Source organism: Amblyomma mixtum, chromosome 5 (assembly GCF_055824585.1).
Source record: "Amblyomma mixtum isolate Tamu chromosome 5, ASM5582458v1, whole genome shotgun sequence".
NCBI lineage: Eukaryota > Metazoa > Arthropoda > Arachnida > Ixodida > Ixodidae > Amblyomma > Amblyomma mixtum.
The window spans coordinates 124,344,086-124,362,293 of record NC_143016.1 but is presented as its reverse complement, the minus strand read 5'-3'; the positions used below and the strand labels follow the sequence as shown (position 1 = coordinate 124,362,293).

General features: G+C 44.6%; 1 protein-coding gene and 1 non-coding gene across 2 annotated transcripts in view; one reads left to right on the top strand and one right to left on the bottom strand.

Annotated features, from left to right (window-relative positions):
* Positions 1-18,208, bottom strand: part of CROT (Carnitine O-octanoyltransferase) — a 74,507-nt gene that overhangs the window by 10,091 nt on the left and 46,208 nt on the right. The window contains exons 8-12 of the mRNA XM_089545972.1: positions 15,327-15,407; positions 13,863-13,973; positions 12,775-12,905; positions 8,314-8,437; positions 2,381-2,459 (exon numbers count right to left, since the gene is read on the bottom strand). Coding sequence (XP_089402098.1) covers positions 2,381-2,459; positions 8,314-8,437; positions 12,775-12,905; positions 13,863-13,973; positions 15,327-15,407 — 526 coding nt within the window. The remainder of the gene's footprint in view (positions 1-2,380; positions 2,460-8,313; positions 8,438-12,774; positions 12,906-13,862; positions 13,974-15,326; positions 15,408-18,208) is intronic.
* On the top strand, positions 9,620-9,691 carry TRNAA-CGC (transfer RNA alanine (anticodon CGC)). Its single transcript has one exon. It is a non-coding gene; the product is annotated as a tRNA-Ala (tRNA).

The following is an 18,208-nucleotide window of genomic DNA, read 5'->3' as shown; positions in this document are numbered from 1 at the left end:
TAGTCTGATGCGATGTGAATCTGATTTACTGCATGTTAGCTAGACATGAGTAATGAATGCCTTCTGATGCGAGTATTTTTTGCTCCCAAAAGTATTAGTGAAGGATGCAGAAACTACATGTAGGTGATTTTATGATCACTTCATCATAAAAATAAGCCCCGATTGAGAATTTCACTTCAGCAAGGTTAAGCCAGAAGCGGCTATTTTCAAAATGCGGCTGCAACAGTATTAAGCCACAGTAACTTTTTGTTCTATCCATCATGCTGTATGTTCTATTCTATGTTCTTTCTATTAATTTCTGCCGTATATCACAAAATTTTATGTTGTGTTCTGTATAGAAAATGGAATTTATTTATCAGGGTGTACTGTGAGCTGTACTGTGTATAGCATATTTTTTTTTGCACATAAGCATGGACACTGTACTGCTGCCAAGTGCATGGGGGCCTGCGGCTCTGTCAAGCTGTCGTTTTGCGACAGCTTTTACTGCCGGCCTCCAGTGTCGACCGTGTACCCTACGACACAAATAAAGAGATGATTATTATTATTATTATTATTATTATTATTATCATCACAAGATGCACTGTGCTTGCTGATGCCAGATGGTACACACAGGCTTTAAGAAGAGTGGACTGCTCTATGTGTGAAACATACAGAAGCCGAAGAAACATGCTGTGTTAGCTCTAATCAGCAGGGCACGAAGAGAACAGATGTGGATATATATATCGTTCAGAATACCTCAGTGCCTTAAGGGCAACTGCATCACTTTTTGAGAATTTTGCAATATTCAAAGATTCAAATCAGTATAGGCTGTAGGTGAAGCATGCCAAGTGTTACTGCACTAGCATTTAAAATAGTGGCGAAATCAGCAATTAAATTTTCTGCTTCTCCTCAAAGCATCGGAGGAGAGTGGAGAAGTTCAGTGTGACGTCATGGAAGGTATGATTTCAAATTACCGCTGCCGTCAGCCACACCCTGCCATGCATCGTTGGATGCTGCCAAACAACGCTCGGCGGGCTTTGCCGTCTGTGGTGTTGGTTTTTTTTTTCTTTCAAAGCAGGTGTTTATGCGCTATAAACGTACCAATACCTTCGATGACGTCATCAGGTGCCCCCCACTCGCCGTTGTGCACTGCAGAGAAGCTTGAAGGCCGTCGCGATTTTGATCACCGATTATGTCCCCATTTCAAAAGCTAGCTCAAAAGGACTTCACATGCTTTACGTGCGAGTTTCACATATTCAACCATTTTAGGCTCGTCGATTTCTAAAACCTATGCAGTTGCCCTTTAAAGGAGTATAGACACCTAACTTTTGGGTGCGTGTTTTCATGTTTGTAATGATGCCCAATACATTACTATACACTGATTACCATGTGGCATTCTCTTACGACCACTAAATAATTTATAATCGAATTTCTTTCTCATGCCGTTTTGGTTTCAAACACCGACTGATGACTGTGACGTCAAAGTGCGGTTATAAGCCATGTGAGGCGTGCAAAAACTGCAATATAATTGCTGCTTCTATATTCATTGTCACACCGTCTCTTGAGGAAGGCTGGCTTCAGTACCATAGTGGATTAAAATGATGAACCAGCGATTATATCGACGTTTATCCATGCCTCATATGACGTATAACCACACTTTGATATCACAGCCATCGTTCAGTTATTGAAACCGAAACAGCATGACGAAATAATTCAATTATAAATTATTTAGCGGTCATAGGCAAATACCACATGCTGATTCATGTATAGTAGTGTTTTCCACATCATTGTAGAGACTACAACATGCCACCAAAATTAGGTGTCCATACTCCTTTAAGTCCTTCATAATTAAGCCTAAGCTACCGCATTTACTCACATAATGAACCCACTTTTAAAAAAAAAAATGCCATCATTTTGAGAAGACACTCCACTATAAAAATAAAAAAAATTGACAGATTTTTGTAAGAGTCGAAATTTCGTAAAGATCATCCGCCCGTTTGTCCATCTTTTACATCCCGTCCCATCCATCCATCAACAACAAAATCGTGCGGTCGACAAGTTGCATTCCCACGTCCCTCACGTTCGTGTCACCGATGTTTAGCATCATTCGCTTCAAAATATGTTTGAAATATCATGGCACAATCTCATGATTTTGTGATACTCAACGCCGCCAGCCAACTGCGGAGAGATAAAGCAAACATGGTGAACACTGGCACAAGTTTTTTAAATCAGGTTAAAAAAAAAGTGTTTTCAAGAACAAAAGTTGGGGGTAGGTTCATTATGTGAGTGAGTTCACTACGTGAATAAATACGGTACTGAAAAATTAACGCTATCTGCTAGTGCAGCATCACCAGAAAGTACCACCAGACCGCATGCACTGGTGGAAGCTCATGTTGCTCACCGTGGTTCTTGCAGCATTCAACCATCAGTTTTTCAAACTTTGCCACAGCCACTTTTAAGAGATCGAGGACTTTCGTTATCTGTAAAAAGGAAGACAGGCAAAACATCGTTCAAGTAAATGCAAAAACCGTTCATGCCGTAACACAATCAGGTGTGGACAACGTGACGTTATTTTCTTTTTAAATGCCCGAATTCACAGATGTAACAAGATCATCATGCACTGCTTAATTAATCTGACTTATTAATGCAAAATGACAGCAATAAAAATAAAAAAGAAGCATCCCGGGTCGAGCCAGTTTACCCATGCAGAAACGCTGTCCTCGAGTGGAAAAAAAAAAGAAAACAATTTTATAAATACCAGGAAGAGGATAGAAAACAGTCTGCCCTGCCTTGCAAGCCTAAATCTTTGTTATTCATATCCTCACGTTTTTAACTTTATCCTGTACACTTTTGATGCTAGCAAAAAAAAAAAGTTTACACAGCAAATAAGCTTGTTCCAGGTAGTATGCATGATACCTCATTTGATTGTTCTGCATGATGCCTCAACAGATTGTTCAAGTGCTGGTGTCATAGAGTGACCGCATGTGTGACATCTTGCCTTATACTCAGCATAAAATTAGATACACAGCTTCCTGCGACTCGGTTAAGCCACACTATATGATCTTGTTCATTATGGCTTGCCATACAAAGAAATAAAGCCTTAGGTCAGAACGGGTTACAGGCAGGTAGCGTCATCTGGCAATGAGCATCCTTCCTTTCTCTACTCTGCGCCAAGAAGTCACTTTCTTTTGTTCCCAAACGTTGTGGCAGTGCTTTCACAGCAACGCTGTGGAATATAATTTCGGCAGACAAGAAAATTCTTGGAAGACAATTTTTGCTTTTCCTCGTACCTGAAAACCTAAAGCTACTTCATCTTGCTTGCATGAAAAGTAAATGCCTTTTAACTTCTGACGTTCATGTACAGGTGCTCACGAAAGTTTTCGAAGTATGGGAGCTATGGGAAAAAAATTAAAAGAAAAAGAAAAGAAATTCCCACATGCCTAGAGGCCCGGCCTGACATGAAGCACTGCGGTGCGCAGGTTGTATACAGGGAAATGAGGAGCACACTCTGCAGTTCCTAGCTGCATGCTAACTCAGTTGAACAATTTAGCATTGTCAATGTTTTCACGATCTGAAACTTGTGTGCACTCTTGTGCTATCTATTAACCCTTTCAGGCGCCATTTTTTGTTTTGACTGAAATAAATCATTTTTTTCACCAAAGTAGTATGTTCAGGCCTCAAGAAAGGGAATTTGTTAGTTTTTGAGCGTGAAAGACCAGCAGGTCAGTTCTTCTTACAACGATATGGAGGATTCTGTACAAAGTGTCAGATTTGTTAGAAATAGTAACATCGCAATGTTCTCTTGTGTCAGGTAAACACCCTAGGGATCATGGAATCGCTCTTTGTTTCAAAGATTCACATTACCCTCGAAATTGAGCAAAAACAATCAATGTTTTCACTTTCAGCAAAATCTGTCTGCACAAAAAAAGCAGACAAAGTGCTACCTAGCTCATCCTTGTGTGAAATATTATTTACTGGATTCGCTACATAGTACAAAAAAGCAACTTATTTGCAACAAGAAGGGTGCTCAATTTGACTGAAATAATGAAATCACGGTTAAGCGCTCCAGTTTCTCAGAAAAAGCTGCAAGTTTGCCCCTTACGCAATTGTGTACAAAGTGCCTGAAAGGGTTAAACAAATGAATAAGGGCTGGGAGTGAGCTTGAGTCCAGTAACCAACGTTTCGACAAGAAGACTTGTCTTGTTGAAACCTTGGCTAGTGGACTGAGGCCCCCATTTACTCCTCTGTTGTCAAGAATCCAATCTTCATGAAATTCTCTCTACTGTGGATCTTGTACTATCAGCGTCAAACAAAACACAAACTGAACCACTGAAAGGCAACAGGTAAATTGAGAACAAGCTTTGCTAAGCAAGATTAAATGTACAAGTGGTTAATTATCACTAACAAAGTGCATTGACTACCCTTTAAATGTGACAACAAATCGAGCTAACATTTCTTCTCTGCTGACAATTATTTTTGTCGTTTGTGCTTGCACTGGATAACACTTTCATGTTTCATCTGACACCGAGTGCAGATCTGCAGTACAGGTTACTGCAGCGCCATGAATTCTTGTATGTGTGTTTGAAATGGCAGCTTATTTGCTGAAACGACTTCCCATGTCTGTGGCTTAAGCTCTATTCAAGACTAAGTGTCACAGCTCTCATTTACTGTAAGAGTGATGCGACTTTCGTTCATGCTAAGCGAGTGTTCATCATAAATGGGTCATTATTAGTGGAAGCAATGGTACTTCTGCCTGCACACTTTCACAACAATATGCGGTGTAGTAAATAAATTGACATAGGAACTACTAAAATTATCTAGATAAATTATTTAAAAAATTAAAGATAAAAATTATTTACATTCCTATCCCTAACCTAACAGCATATGGTATTACTGGAAGTGGAAAATACTAGGGGTGTGCGAATAGTGGTTTTTTGATTCGAAGCGAATTCGAAGCGAATAGCGATTTTCTTCGAATAATTTCGAAGCGAATAGTTCGAATAGTACTTCTGGCACTAAAAAGAGGCTGAGTGACAGTAGGCATTTCCAAAACCATCTATTTTCCCAACACATGATGCCATTACACACTGCACTGAGGCTTTATTTAAAACTACACTTCAAAATTTTAACACCTAGAGTGAAGAACAATTTTTACTGGCAATTTATACTGGAAGAACAATTTTTACATTCCCAGACTAGCATATTCCCTCGAGCAAGATTGGAAGCGGCTGTACAAAACTCTAGCGCCGCAAGCGAAACGTCATTCGCACCGCTCGCGCGTCCTGGCAAAATTGTCCCCTGTAGTACCTCCGAGCAGCACTCAGCATCGCGCTTCCATCAAGAATGCTCTCAGCCTCCAACGTATCAGAGTGCCCGAGTTGCGGCGACGGACGGAGTTAGGCACACCACCGAAGATGGCTCAATGCCCTGATTACGGCGGCGGCGTTCCGTTCCCATCAACGCGCAAGCAGTCAGAATAGCAAGAAAAGACGCCAGTCGTAGATGCCGAGGGTTAACGGCAGTAATCCTCCACAGGTGCACAATAAGCTTAGCGTTATCACACGCTAAAGGCGCCCTTCCCATTGACTGATGTAAGTATACACTTCGGCGACATCGAGTCCCCGCGCTGCCGCTGAATTTTTCGCGACTCCGCCGGTAATATGATGGCTTGCTTGAAAGCTGCCGAGAACGGTCGCTCATGTTCGTACGCATGATTCGTCACCTGACTGGGTGAAGCGATAGCGTGGTAGGGCTGCGTGTTTATCTTCGCATCTGTCCTATCTGGTAATCTTTTCCGCAACTCTGCAACTCTAACGGGGGAAAAAAAAATCGAGAGTCGTGGAGCGGGCAGCGGGCGGGCGCGGCTTCAGTGCTTATCTGATTTTCCAGCCAGGCTTGGGTGCTTATCTGATTTTCCAGCCAGGCTTGGGTGCTTATCTGATTTTCCAGCCAGGCTTGGGTGCTTATCTGATTTTCCAGCCAGGCTTGGGTGCTTATCTGATTTTCCAGCCAGCGTCAGCGGCGGGGACGCGGTTGTTGGGTTGTGTGACGCGTGTCTTTTTTCTTTCTTTCCTCTTATCTTTGAACTCTCCGCTATCTGCACGTGGCAGCTCAGCTAGAGCCAGTCGGCAGGCCCGTGCACTTTCCTTTTCATCCTTCGCTCAGTCGCAACAGCAACAACAGTAAACTGAGGTTTCTTGTTTTGAAGCTTAGACGATTGATGGCTGTGCTCTTCCTTCTTTGCGTCTGCCTCGACACGGTGGCAGCGACGCGGCTTATGGCAGCCTTAGTGGGGAGGCTCGGAGACGGCCAGAACGCAGGATCTTCTGCAAGAGCGCGTGGCCCTCACCTTTATTTCGTTTGTAGCTGGGTTCGCACCCCGACCTGGTTGTGATTCGTGTATTGACTGACCCCCGAGCGTTGAAAGCGCGATAAAAAGAAAGCCATCTATGCGGCAATAGAACTGAAACCACATAAAGCAAGCGGGCAAGCGCCCCAGAAACACTATTCGCGCGAGGCGAATACTTCGAAATTTCGAATACCGAGAATTCGGTTCGAAGCGAATATCGAATACCGTGCTATTCGATCGAATATTCGAAATTATCGAATATTCGCACAACCCTAGAAAATACAGTCGACGACCGAAAATTCGGACGCCTGATTTTTCGGACATGCTTGATTATTCGGACTTTTTTGCGGCACCGCGACATGGCTCATAGAGCCAATGTGTAAGAGCGCTTGAAATTTCGGACGCACTGCAACTGACCACCCGATTTTTCAGACCTCGTTCGCCCTCGCCGCCAGTACCCAAGCCGCCATGTAATGTGTACAGTGGAACCTCATTAGTTCAAACTGCAGTAGAGATCGAAAACTTGATTAAACAAAACGAAATTCAAGCTTAAAGGGAGCCTCTTAACTTGCGATGCTGAAATTCTGCGCGAGTCGGCACATTGCGCTCGCGTGGTTCCGGATTCCTACTGTTTTTGAATGTCTTCCGCCGCACGAACTTGAACTGTAGTCTCAGTTCACGGAACTCATCTGTGCCGACTCTTTCGTCCCGAATACGGAACACAAATACGATCGCGGAGGCTATGCGCGCGCCGTGGCCTCGCGATCGAAGCGCGCTTTTGCTGCCGGAGCGGATCGCGGCGGCCACGGCGTGCGCAGAGGAGCTTCCAAGTGCCATCCATGAATGGCGCCTGAGGCCGTGATCATCATCATCAACCTTTTCTCCGTCGAGATTTTCCGCTATCCACATCGGCATCAGTATCACCAGCTGCAGCCTTTTATGGCTTGTTAGCGCGTTTGCCATAATAGTTGTGGTTGTGGCTTTTGCGTGCTGCCGCCGAGCGTTGCAGTTTTAGCCCGATGGGCAATTGTAGAAAAAACCAGCACTTACGAACACGGACAGAGGACAAGGGAAACAGACTGACGTAAGCGCCAGTCTGTCCTCTGTCCGTGTTCGTAAGCGCTGGTTTTTTCTACAATGGATCACCACCAACTCGCCCAATCCTCAGTTCTTCCGATGGGCAAGCACGCTATAATAGCTACACGGCTGGGAGTTAGCTCTCGAACACGGCAAGTGTGCGGTGGGCGAGAAGTGTGTCCGATGATGGTGCAACCAAAAGAGAAAGCGCTTTCCGAGGCAAGCCATGCGAGTTTCCCGAACTGGAAGAGCTGCTATGTGATGGAAGTGCGGAACAACAGCTACGCATTGACAGCGGACATGCTGCGCGGCTTCTTTTGGGATGAGCGTGCACGAGTGACGATTGAACGTAGAATAAATTTCGCTCATTCCCTGGTTGGTGTTTTTTTACTTAAAAAAATTTTTTTTTCGCACACCGCGTGTATGGGCCGCATCCTGAAAATTGGCCCTCGAATCTGGAAAAAAAAATCTCGGCCCTTATACGCGCTCGTACGGTATGTCGCGCGGCGAAATATAGTAATGAGATGCATTAGAGTGTGTGCAATACAACTGGCCGTTTCCTCCGGCATATTTGTAATAAGTTTGTGATTTTTTTGGTGAAATTTGATTTTCTGGACTGCCCGATTTTTCGGTCATTTTCCCGGTGCCTAGAGAGTCCGAAAAATCGGTCGTCGACTGTACATGTCTGAATTATATATACTGTTCAAAGTCTGTAAGGATACATAACTGCACAAAACATTCTTGTTACGGCAAGCGTTCAAAGTACATTATATTACCATTTACATTTATGAAGTTCAACATGAAATTCGCAGGCAGTATAAACCGACATCCTAAATTTACAGGGTGTAGCACTGACACGAACTCTGGTCACACCGCATACAACCACCAGTGCAAGTGCAACCACGCACAGAGGTCTTGCCATCCAGGGCTGCCCGGACAAACTCCACCAACTCTGGGGTGCATGCCCGGCACGTCTCGGTCCGCCCATGGTAGAAGCCACGCGTCGAGGCCGTGACATAGGTGGCACCTGGCCTGCATGCAAGCAGCGAACAAGGGTGCAAAGAATAAATAAATATAAAGAAAACAAAACCCACCATCAAGTTCGAATACATTACTGGATCAATGTGTGATGTGTCTTTAGAGGGGAAAAGGCCTTATTGCCATTACTAAACCTTGAACTGATCTGTGGAGAAGATTTCTGTCTGATAAGCTCCCATTCTCATATAAAAGGCTTCGAAAGCGTACTGTTCCCACTTTGTGACATTTATGGATGTCATTGCCAGAGCTATGCATTTTGCATTCACGGAGTTACACCTCTTGAGATATACTGCATTTACTTAAATATAACATGACTACGATTGAAACACAAGGGTCAACTTTGTGGGCTCAAAAACAAAAGAAAAAAAATTATTATATGCAAATGTAATGTGAGAAATGAGGCTGCAGTGTACTGAAAGTTAGGCAGATATTTATGAACAAAAGCACCTAAATAAATGGATTTCCTGTAGCTCGACTTTGGAAGGCTCTGAAGACTTCGAGCCTTAGCATTGTATGGCAGTTGCTACCACCATTACTACATGAAGGTTTCAAGCGCCCCTTCATTTTCAAGCCGGCACAAAATATCAAATTGTGCATTGTGAGGTTTTTAACATTCTGAAGTGAATAAGGCTATGAAGGCCACTGTAATGAAGGGCTTCGAAATAATTTACGCTACCTTGGCTTCTTTAACATGTGCCGACATCACACAGCATAAGGTTATTTTTGCATTTCGTATGTATCGAAATACAGCTGTTGTGACCGGGATCGAATCCACAACCCTGGGATCAGAGATCAGCAGCCAAACACCAAAGCCACTAAGCCAGTGCGCCAAGTTGAACTGACACGAAGATAAGCATGCACGTAGTCTTGGCGTGCCGTCACCGCATTGACCCTCCGCTTTAAAGGCTTCGTCACGAAAATGAAATTTTTGTCTCTCAATCTAGAGTTACTGCATAAGTACCTAGGAAACATAAGTACCTAGGACGCCATAGGAAGCATAAGAGTGTTCTCACGCAGCTTCCACCTTCTTCGTTCGACGGCGTTCTACGTCACAATTGCGGTAACTCAGGACGTTCCACGTCCGCCGCTTCTGAACGTGGGTGGCGCTGATGAACACTCTCAAGGTTAGGTTACTTGTAAACATAAATACCCCCGAAAGCAGCAGATTTGACAGCCGTCGCCGTAGCTCAGAGGTAGAGCACCGGACGCGCAATTCGGAGGTCATGGGTTCGGATCCCACCGGCGGCATGTGGTTGTTTTTCTTCTGCTTTCCTAATCAATTAGCATTAAGCGCTAACATATTCAGTAATATTCTAAATTGATCAACACCACAAATTAAATAAATAAATTAAAAAAAAATCCCCTGTGCCCCTTGGTTTCTGTGGCTGTTGGCTTCTGTCATATTTATAACGAGCCCCTCATTCCCCTTCCCTTGTTTGCTTAATTGCTTAGCGAGGGCCTCGGTTCTGGCAGCCTTGACGCCATAGGAAGCATAAGAGTGTTCTCACGCAGCTTCTACCTTCTTCGTTCGATGGCGTTCTACGTCACAATTGCGGTAACTATGGACGTTCCACGTCCGCCGCTTCTGAACGTGGGTGGCGCTGATGAACACTCTCAAGGTTAGGTTACTTGAAAACATAAATACCCCCGAAAGCAGCAGATTTGACAGCCGTCGCCGTAGCTCAGAGGTAGAGCACCGGACGCGTAATTCGGAGGTCGTGGGTTCGGATCCCACCGGCGGCATGTGGTTGTTTTTTCTTCTGCTTTTCTAATCAATTAGCATTAACCGCTAACATATTCAGTAATATTCTAAATTGATCAACACCACAAATTAAATAAATAAATTAAAAAAAAAATCCCCTGTGCCCCTTGGTTTCTGTGGCTGTTGGCTTCTGTCATATTTATAACGAGCCCCTCATTCCCCTTCCCTTGTTTGCTTAATTGCTTAGCGAGGGCCTCGGTTCTGGCAGCCTTGACGCCATAGGAAGCATAAGAGTGTTCTCACGCAGCTTCCACCTTCTTCGTTCGATGGCGTTCTACGTCACAATTGCGGTAACTCAGGACGTTCCACGTCCGCCGCTTCTGAACGTGGGTGGCGCTGATGAACACTCTCAAGGTTAGGTTACTTGTAAACATAAATACCCCCAAAAGCAGCAAATTTGACAGCCGTCGCCGTAGCTCAGAGGTAGAGCACCGGATGCGTAATTCGGAGGTCGTGGGTTCGGATCCCACCGGCGGCATGTGGTTGTTTTTTCTTCTGCTTTTCTAATCAATTAGCATTAAGCGCTAACATATTCAGTAATATTCTAAATTGATCAACACCACAAATTAAATAAATAAATTTTAAAAAAATCCCCTGTGCCCCCTGGTTTCTGTGGCTATAACGAGCCCCTTATTCCCCTTCCCTTGTTTGCTTAATTGCTTAGCGAGGGCCTCGGTTCTGGCAGCCTTGACATCATAGGAAGCATAAGAGTGTTCTCACGCAGCTTCCACCTTCTTCGTTCGATGGCGTTCTACGTCACAACTGCGGTAACTCAGGACGTTCCACGTCCGCCGCTTCTGAACGTGGGTGGCGCTGATGAACACTCTCAAGGTTAGGTTACTTGTAAACATAAATACCCCCGAAAGCAGCAGATTTGACAGCCGTCGCCGTAGCTCAGAGGTAGAGCACCGGACGCGTAATTCGGAGGTCGTGGGTTCGGATCCCACCGGCGACATGTGGTTGTTTTTTCTTCTGCTTTTCTAATCAATTAGCATTAAGCGCTAACATATTCAGTAATATTCTAAATTGATCAACACCACAAATTAAATAAATAAATTTAAAAAAAAATCCCCTGTGCCCCTTGGTTTCTGTGGCTGTTGGCTTCTGTCATATTTATAACGAGCCCCTCATACCCCTTCCCTTGTTTGCTTAATTGCTTAGCGAGGGCCTCGGTTCTGGCAGCCTTGACGCCATAGGAAGCATAAGAGTGTTCTCACGCAGCTTCCACCTTCTTCGTTCGATGGCGTTCTACGTCACAATTGCGGTAACTCAGGACGTTCCACGTCCGCCGCTTCTGAACGTGGGTGGCGCTGATGAGCACTCTCAAGGTTAGGTTACTTGTAAACATAAATACCCCCGAAAGCAGCAGATTTGACAGCCGTCACCGTAGCTCAGAGGTAGAGCACCGGACACGTAATTCGGAGGTCGTGGGTTCGGATCCCACCGGCGGCATGTGGTTGTTTTTTCTTCTGCTTTTCTAATCAATTAGCATTAAGCGCTAACATATTCAGTAATATTCTAAATTGATCAACACCGCAAATTAAATAAATAAATTTAAAAAAAATCCCCTGTGGCCCTTGGTTTCTGTGGCTGTTGGCTTCTGTCATAAGTACCTAGAGTTATGCATAGGTAGGCTGAGTTGCCGCAGACATCATCCAAGTTATGGAGCAAAGCCGCATTTCGCGTTTGCAGGGGCTGTACGCTGCAACTCAGACGGAGAAATCGTCGAGTGATTACTTTCACCAATTCCATTCTTCACATTTTACCATGGACACTGCTGATTTATATAATTATAGCGAGCAAAAGGCTCAGGAAGCAGCTTCTCTTGCTCTGCGGTTTTGCCGCATAACTTGGATGCTTTCTACGGCAACTCGGCAGACCTATATGCAACTCTAGGTACTTTTACAGTAACTTTAGCTTAACCAAGCGGCCAGCGGAGACTAACAAAGACCTGCGATATGTGATGTACAGGTACCCACAAAAGTTTTCTGAACATGAAAATCAAGCTTAACTGCCTAGCAGTCTAACCATGCAGCTATGAACTGAATGGTGTGCTCTGCACTTTCCAGCACGACATGCACAATGCATCCCACAATGGCAAGCTGCACATCTAGGCTGCAAGGAAATTTAGGTTTTTATGATTTCAGCATTCCAAGAACTTTTCTGGGGCCTGAACACCTGTGATGTAGAAACTTCGGTAAAAAGAGAACAAAAAATGCATGAGCTTTCACTGGAAATACACAAGCTCAAAGCTTTTAAAGATACGGCATTTTAAAAGTTAGCCTGGATTTATTATTTTAAATAGCCACCCACTTATATTGCGTCAGGAGTGCAATGAGTTTTGCAGAATGCTAAAAAGTCCAATATGTATTTACATGTACCTGAAAATGACCACTTATGAACAATTTTAAGAATTTCAAAGTCTTGTGAAAATCCTGCAACCATTCCCATCTGTGCCTGGACATTATATATTTCAGGGTGCACAGTTCATTAGTGCAAATTAGAAGTCCTGAAACACTGAGGGTTTTACATAACCCAAAAAAGAGCAAACAATGCGCAGTCTACCTACTTTTTATGCATCTTGTAGTAGGCCAACTGGATTGCAACCTGCAGATAGGCTTCTGGATGGATTCTCACTGGCTTCATGAAGCCCTTGCCATAGCCAGTGAACACATCACACAATACGTCCAGGTTGTTGCACTGCATGCACAAGGGAGCACAGTAAGTACTGGCTGTCAGGAAAGTTTGGTTTGGTTTGGTTTATGTGGTTTAACGTCCCAAAGCAACTCAAGCTATGAGGGACGCCGTAGTGGAGGGCTCCGGAAATTTTGACCACCTGGGGTTCTTTTAACGTGCACTGACATTGCACAGTACACAGGCCTCTAGAATTTCGCCTCCATCAAAATTCGGCCGCCGTGGTCAGGATTGAACTCGCGTCTTTAGTGTCAGCAGCCAAGCGCCGTAACCACTGAGCCACCACGGTGGGCTGTTAGGAAAGTATATCAGAAGTACACCAGCTATCTTGACAGCCTCTAGGAAGTGAAATCTATCATGAAAAATTAAGCTCAGGGCGTTCTCAAGAGTATGTGTTTCAGCTGTGCAGGCTGCGTGCTCTGAAAGAGTATTCATGTGCAAGAATTAATTTGCTGCCTTTAACGCAAGAAACACTTTAATTATCTCCTAGGAGAATGTTAAACAATATTTCCCTGGCCCTCTATCCCATTCCAAACTGATGATGCACTCAGACGTCAATAGAACAAGCACCCCCTTTTGGCATAAATGTTTTGCTTGGTTTATAGGTCCATCCCAAAGCGACTCAGGCTATGAGGGACGTCGTCGTGAAGGGTTCCGGAAATTTTGACCACCCGGGGTTCTTTAACGTGCACAGACATCGCACAGCACAAGGGCCTCTAGAATTTCGCCTCCATCGAAATTCGACTGCGGCGGCCGGTATCAAACCCGCTTCTTTCAGGTCAGGAGTCGAGCGCCGTACCCACTGAGCCACTGTGGCGGCCATTTTGGCAGAAATGTGGTTTAAAGTCAAAAAAGCAAGGCATTACATCCTATCCTTTGATAGATTTATTCAGCGAAACCATTGTGAAGAAAAAAGTCATAGCAACTGATAATTAACCAAAGGTTCGAAGTGTGTTGCCTTACCAGGGCATGGTACTCCATCTTTACGCGCTCCATCTCCGACAAGAGATGGTCGGTGAGATGAAAGCGCAGCTCTTCTGGCATGGGGAGGGACTCAACGACATCGCCATCATCCTGAAACGCATTCCCAAGTGAGACACTCCCTATGTTTGCAGTCACAGTGCGATGACTACAGTTTACAAACACAAGTGAAATGTGGCATGTGATTATGCCATGTCAGTGATAAAAGGAGGCGAAGAATACAAGTTGCTGTCATTAGTTCAGTGACATGGGCTTCAGCTTTTACAAAAACTGGAAATTAAGAAACATATTTCCTCCCATTAAGCCCCACACCAAATCCCACAGTGTGCATCACAATGCAAAGCTGATGTTTTCACATGGCAACTGAGAAGGCTATGTGATTAAAAAAAATGACATCATTCACCTCTATATTATTTGAGACTATGGTTAAGATGAAAATATGCAGCATATGCTAGATTACTGAATGTCTAAGGCCTGGAAATGGCTTTTCCTGACTTTTCTTTCTGATAATTGCTCACACTGTCAACACATCTGCTCAGATAGGGGCCATTCTAACCGCTCACACAAACAAAAACAAAAGCCTCACTAAAAAATGAATGCAGTGTTTTCAGTGAAATCAGCCAGTAAGCCTTTTTCAAGATGACAATCTACTGGCTGAGGCCTTCAATGCATCATTCTCTCTTTGTATGTTGCTCAGATCAGGCGACGCAAAGAAAACTAATAAACAAGTCAACCAAAAACTGAAAACCACCTGTGAAATGATTTGACCAGATTTCTCAGACTCCAGAGAACCTGAGAGAGTGTGAACATGCCAGTAAGAAAGTAGTGGTCCAGCAACATCTACAAAATAAGTGTCATATGTACTAGTTTGATTGCACTGATCTTTCATATATGCCGGCCTTGTATATACCTCAGTACTGCAACTAAGAACAGGAAATTAGGCCCATGAGAAGAGAATGGTCTTTCTGCATTTTGTGTGAGCATTGTTGGTAACATGCAAGCATCATCATTATGTACATCGCTTGTTCACTCTTCTTGCTTTTTGTATACCGCTAGTCTTGTGTTTTGTTAGTTAGTTTATGGGGTTTAACGTCCCAAAGCGACTAAGGCTATGAGAGACACCGTAGTGGAGGGCTCTGGAAATTTCGACCACCTGGGGTTCTTTAACGTGCACTGACATCGCACAGTACACGGGCCTCTAGAATTTCTCCTCCAAAGAAATTCTAGCCGCCGCGGCCGGGATCGAACCCGCGTCTTTTGGGTCAGCAGCCGAGCAACATAACCACTGAGCCACCGCGGCGGCCTCTTGCGTTTTGTATACCCCTGCAGCTCGAATGCAATGCCAGACATGATGCTGTAGATAACTAAACAAACTATCTGACTTGCCAACTAAACAAAAAATAAATAAACTGACCTATACTAGTCACGCAAGAAATAAAAGCTCACCTGATTATGCCGTGTTGCAAGGTACGTTAGATGGACAAAATGAGCACAGGTCACGGGAACCATCCCATCAAATGGCGTGTGCTGTGGGCGTTAATAACACAAAAAAGGAAAAAAGTTACACTGCAGACCTTTCCCACTCATCAAGTATTTGCTACAAACAGAAACAGTGTCTGTACAACAATAAAAAGAAAAACAAGCCAGGACATGAAAACACTCATTACTAGTTTCAAACAATCTGCAATTTAGAGACAATACTATTCACATAACAAACTATAAAATAAAGCCCACATGCAAAGAGACACTTTTTAAAACAAGAGTGCATCAGAAGTACATGGACATATATAGTACTCTAAGAAAGATGCCAAGGGCACAGTTTTTGACAAAGAAGCTCCTATAATATGCATGAAGCATTCGGAAAGAAAATAAAGCAGCGTAATACAAGTGACAATGCTTGTCGACAAACTATGGCCACACATTGCAGAAGCTAAGAAGAATGTTTGAATATTTGAACACTCATACTATTTAGACGTAATAAAAAAAAAACTATTGCATTGCAGCAGATTCCAATAAGCACAATCTATGTATTTCAATTCAACTACTGCTCCATCTGTAATAGGTTCTGATGATTCTGCTGAAAAACAAAGTTTTATGCATGCATGATACAACCAAGGGCGTCCGCAGAATTTTTTGCAGGGGGGGGCCCCGTTGGTGCCCCGGGGGGGGGGGGGGGGGGGGGGTATGTTCGTAGCAAAAAGGCGCTATTTGCGGAGTAAATTTATTTATTTATATATAAATAAAAATTAAACAAAATGCACATATGAAAGAAAAATTACAAACAGCAAATTAAAGCGCGGCTAGGAGAGGTACATTGGAGTTTATCAACGAAGAAACAACTAAAATTAATAAAAAATGCAAAAAGATGCTATATCACTTCGTGGAGAAGAGTGCTCAGTCTTCCTGCATACGGGTTCTCGACTCACCCGGATTGATGACCAGCACACAGCACAATATGTTCGCAAACACGCAACTACAGTCACTCAGTCAGTCTTCCTTGAACAGCAACTGTAGGCGCCTCGGATTTTTCTGGGCGAATTGCGTAATTACACGTGTGATAAATTCACTTCTGTGCTTCATTACACGCTCTCGGTGCACACTCATCATACACATTGATTGGAAAAACTGTTGAACGCGTACGTTGAAAACAAAAGATGACTATATATACAACGAAAACTTATTTACAAGATAAATGCACGCTCGCAGCTTCATGCACCTCGCTCCATCTTGCTTGCGCATCCGCACAGTCGAGCAACCCCACACACACTGCTCGCCGCTCGTCGTTTTCTCGTCCGCTGTCTTGGTTGTTCTCAGCTTCGCTGACAACCGCCCACTAAAAACACCCAAGCACAAACACAGAGGCGCGCACACGTGCGAGGGCTTACTTGCCGCAGTATCCCCGAATGCGCACTTTGGGGGTGAAAGGAACGCCGCGCAACTTCCGAGGGGAAGGGACACTCGCCACTCCGGTCGGAAAATTTGTTTTTGTGTTTTTATGGGGTTCAGAGCCCCAAAACGACTCAGGCTATGAGGGATGGAGTAGTACAGAGTTCCGGGTAATGTCGACCACCTGGGTCTCTTTACCATGCACTGACACGCACAGTACATGGGCGCTGTTGTGATTTGAGGCCCAGCCAGAGGTGACAGGCGAGCCAGGCAGGCGCCATCGGGCTGCGTTGACCAAAGGCGCTGGTTTTCACAGAAGACGCAAAGAACGCTGGTGTGGGGGCGCCTCGGGAGACTGCGTCGCCGTGAACAAAAGCAGCTAATCCCCTTTGCCGGAGATTCTGAAAGCGGCGCTTCTACCGAACTGCGCTACACGTGGATCGGAGGAGACAGCGAGCGGCGGCGGCGCCAACTTATCGCCCGCTTGCCCCTGAGCAGCCCGACAAAGCGGGGGTGGACACGGCTGATTTGTCCTTCCCTCCTTAAGAATTCATCGGTGACCGGCGTAACGACATAGGCGAAAACAAGATGCCCCGTGCACTGTCTGCCTCCGTGTCGCTATCTCTCTAGAGATCAAAGAAACAGACACCCATCTCAAGGCGGCTCGAAACACATGCTCGCCGGTGCCGCTGTATGTCTGGAACAGGTCGCCCTTCAGTAGAGCTAACGATGGCGTGGTTTGAAAACGGCGGAACGACGCACGCCCGGACGCGGCATTTCGCAGATGTGACCATGCGGGGCTGCTTTTACCCTTTTGACTGAGCGCACCACCGCCCCTGGTGTGCGGCCATCACTCACGGTTCGAGTGAGTGATTTTCCAGGGGGGTGCAACCGCCCCCCCTTGCCCCCCCCTCCGGACGCCCATGGATACAACTATGAAACTTTTAGCACAATGAGTTGTAATGGCCACCAAAATAAATCATGCTTTTCTGTGTTGACTGCATTCCCACATCCGTTGTAACCAACCATGTGGAGCCACTGATCAAAGTTTACATGCAACTCTACTGCCAGCAAAACTACAAAACAAGTAAGCTTGTTAATACTTTTAATGCTGACAAAATAAGAAAGGTATATAAGGATACAATAATATTGTTTATATTCAGCTTTCCTTAAGAGCACTGACATCAGGTCTGCTCCTAAGGTTAGCTTCCAAATTGCAAAAGAGTACCGTATTTATTCGAATCTAGGCCGATAGTTTTTTCAAAAAAACGAGATGTAGAACTCTTATGTCGGCTTAGATTCGAGGATTTCGTTTCGAGGTTTCGTATTCGTAAAATACGAATAAATGTCGCACGCAGGTGGCGCCCCCACAAAACGCCAACGAAAGACAGCACTGTAGCTGTTGCTATCCGTAGCCGTTGCTATCCGTAGCCGATACTGAT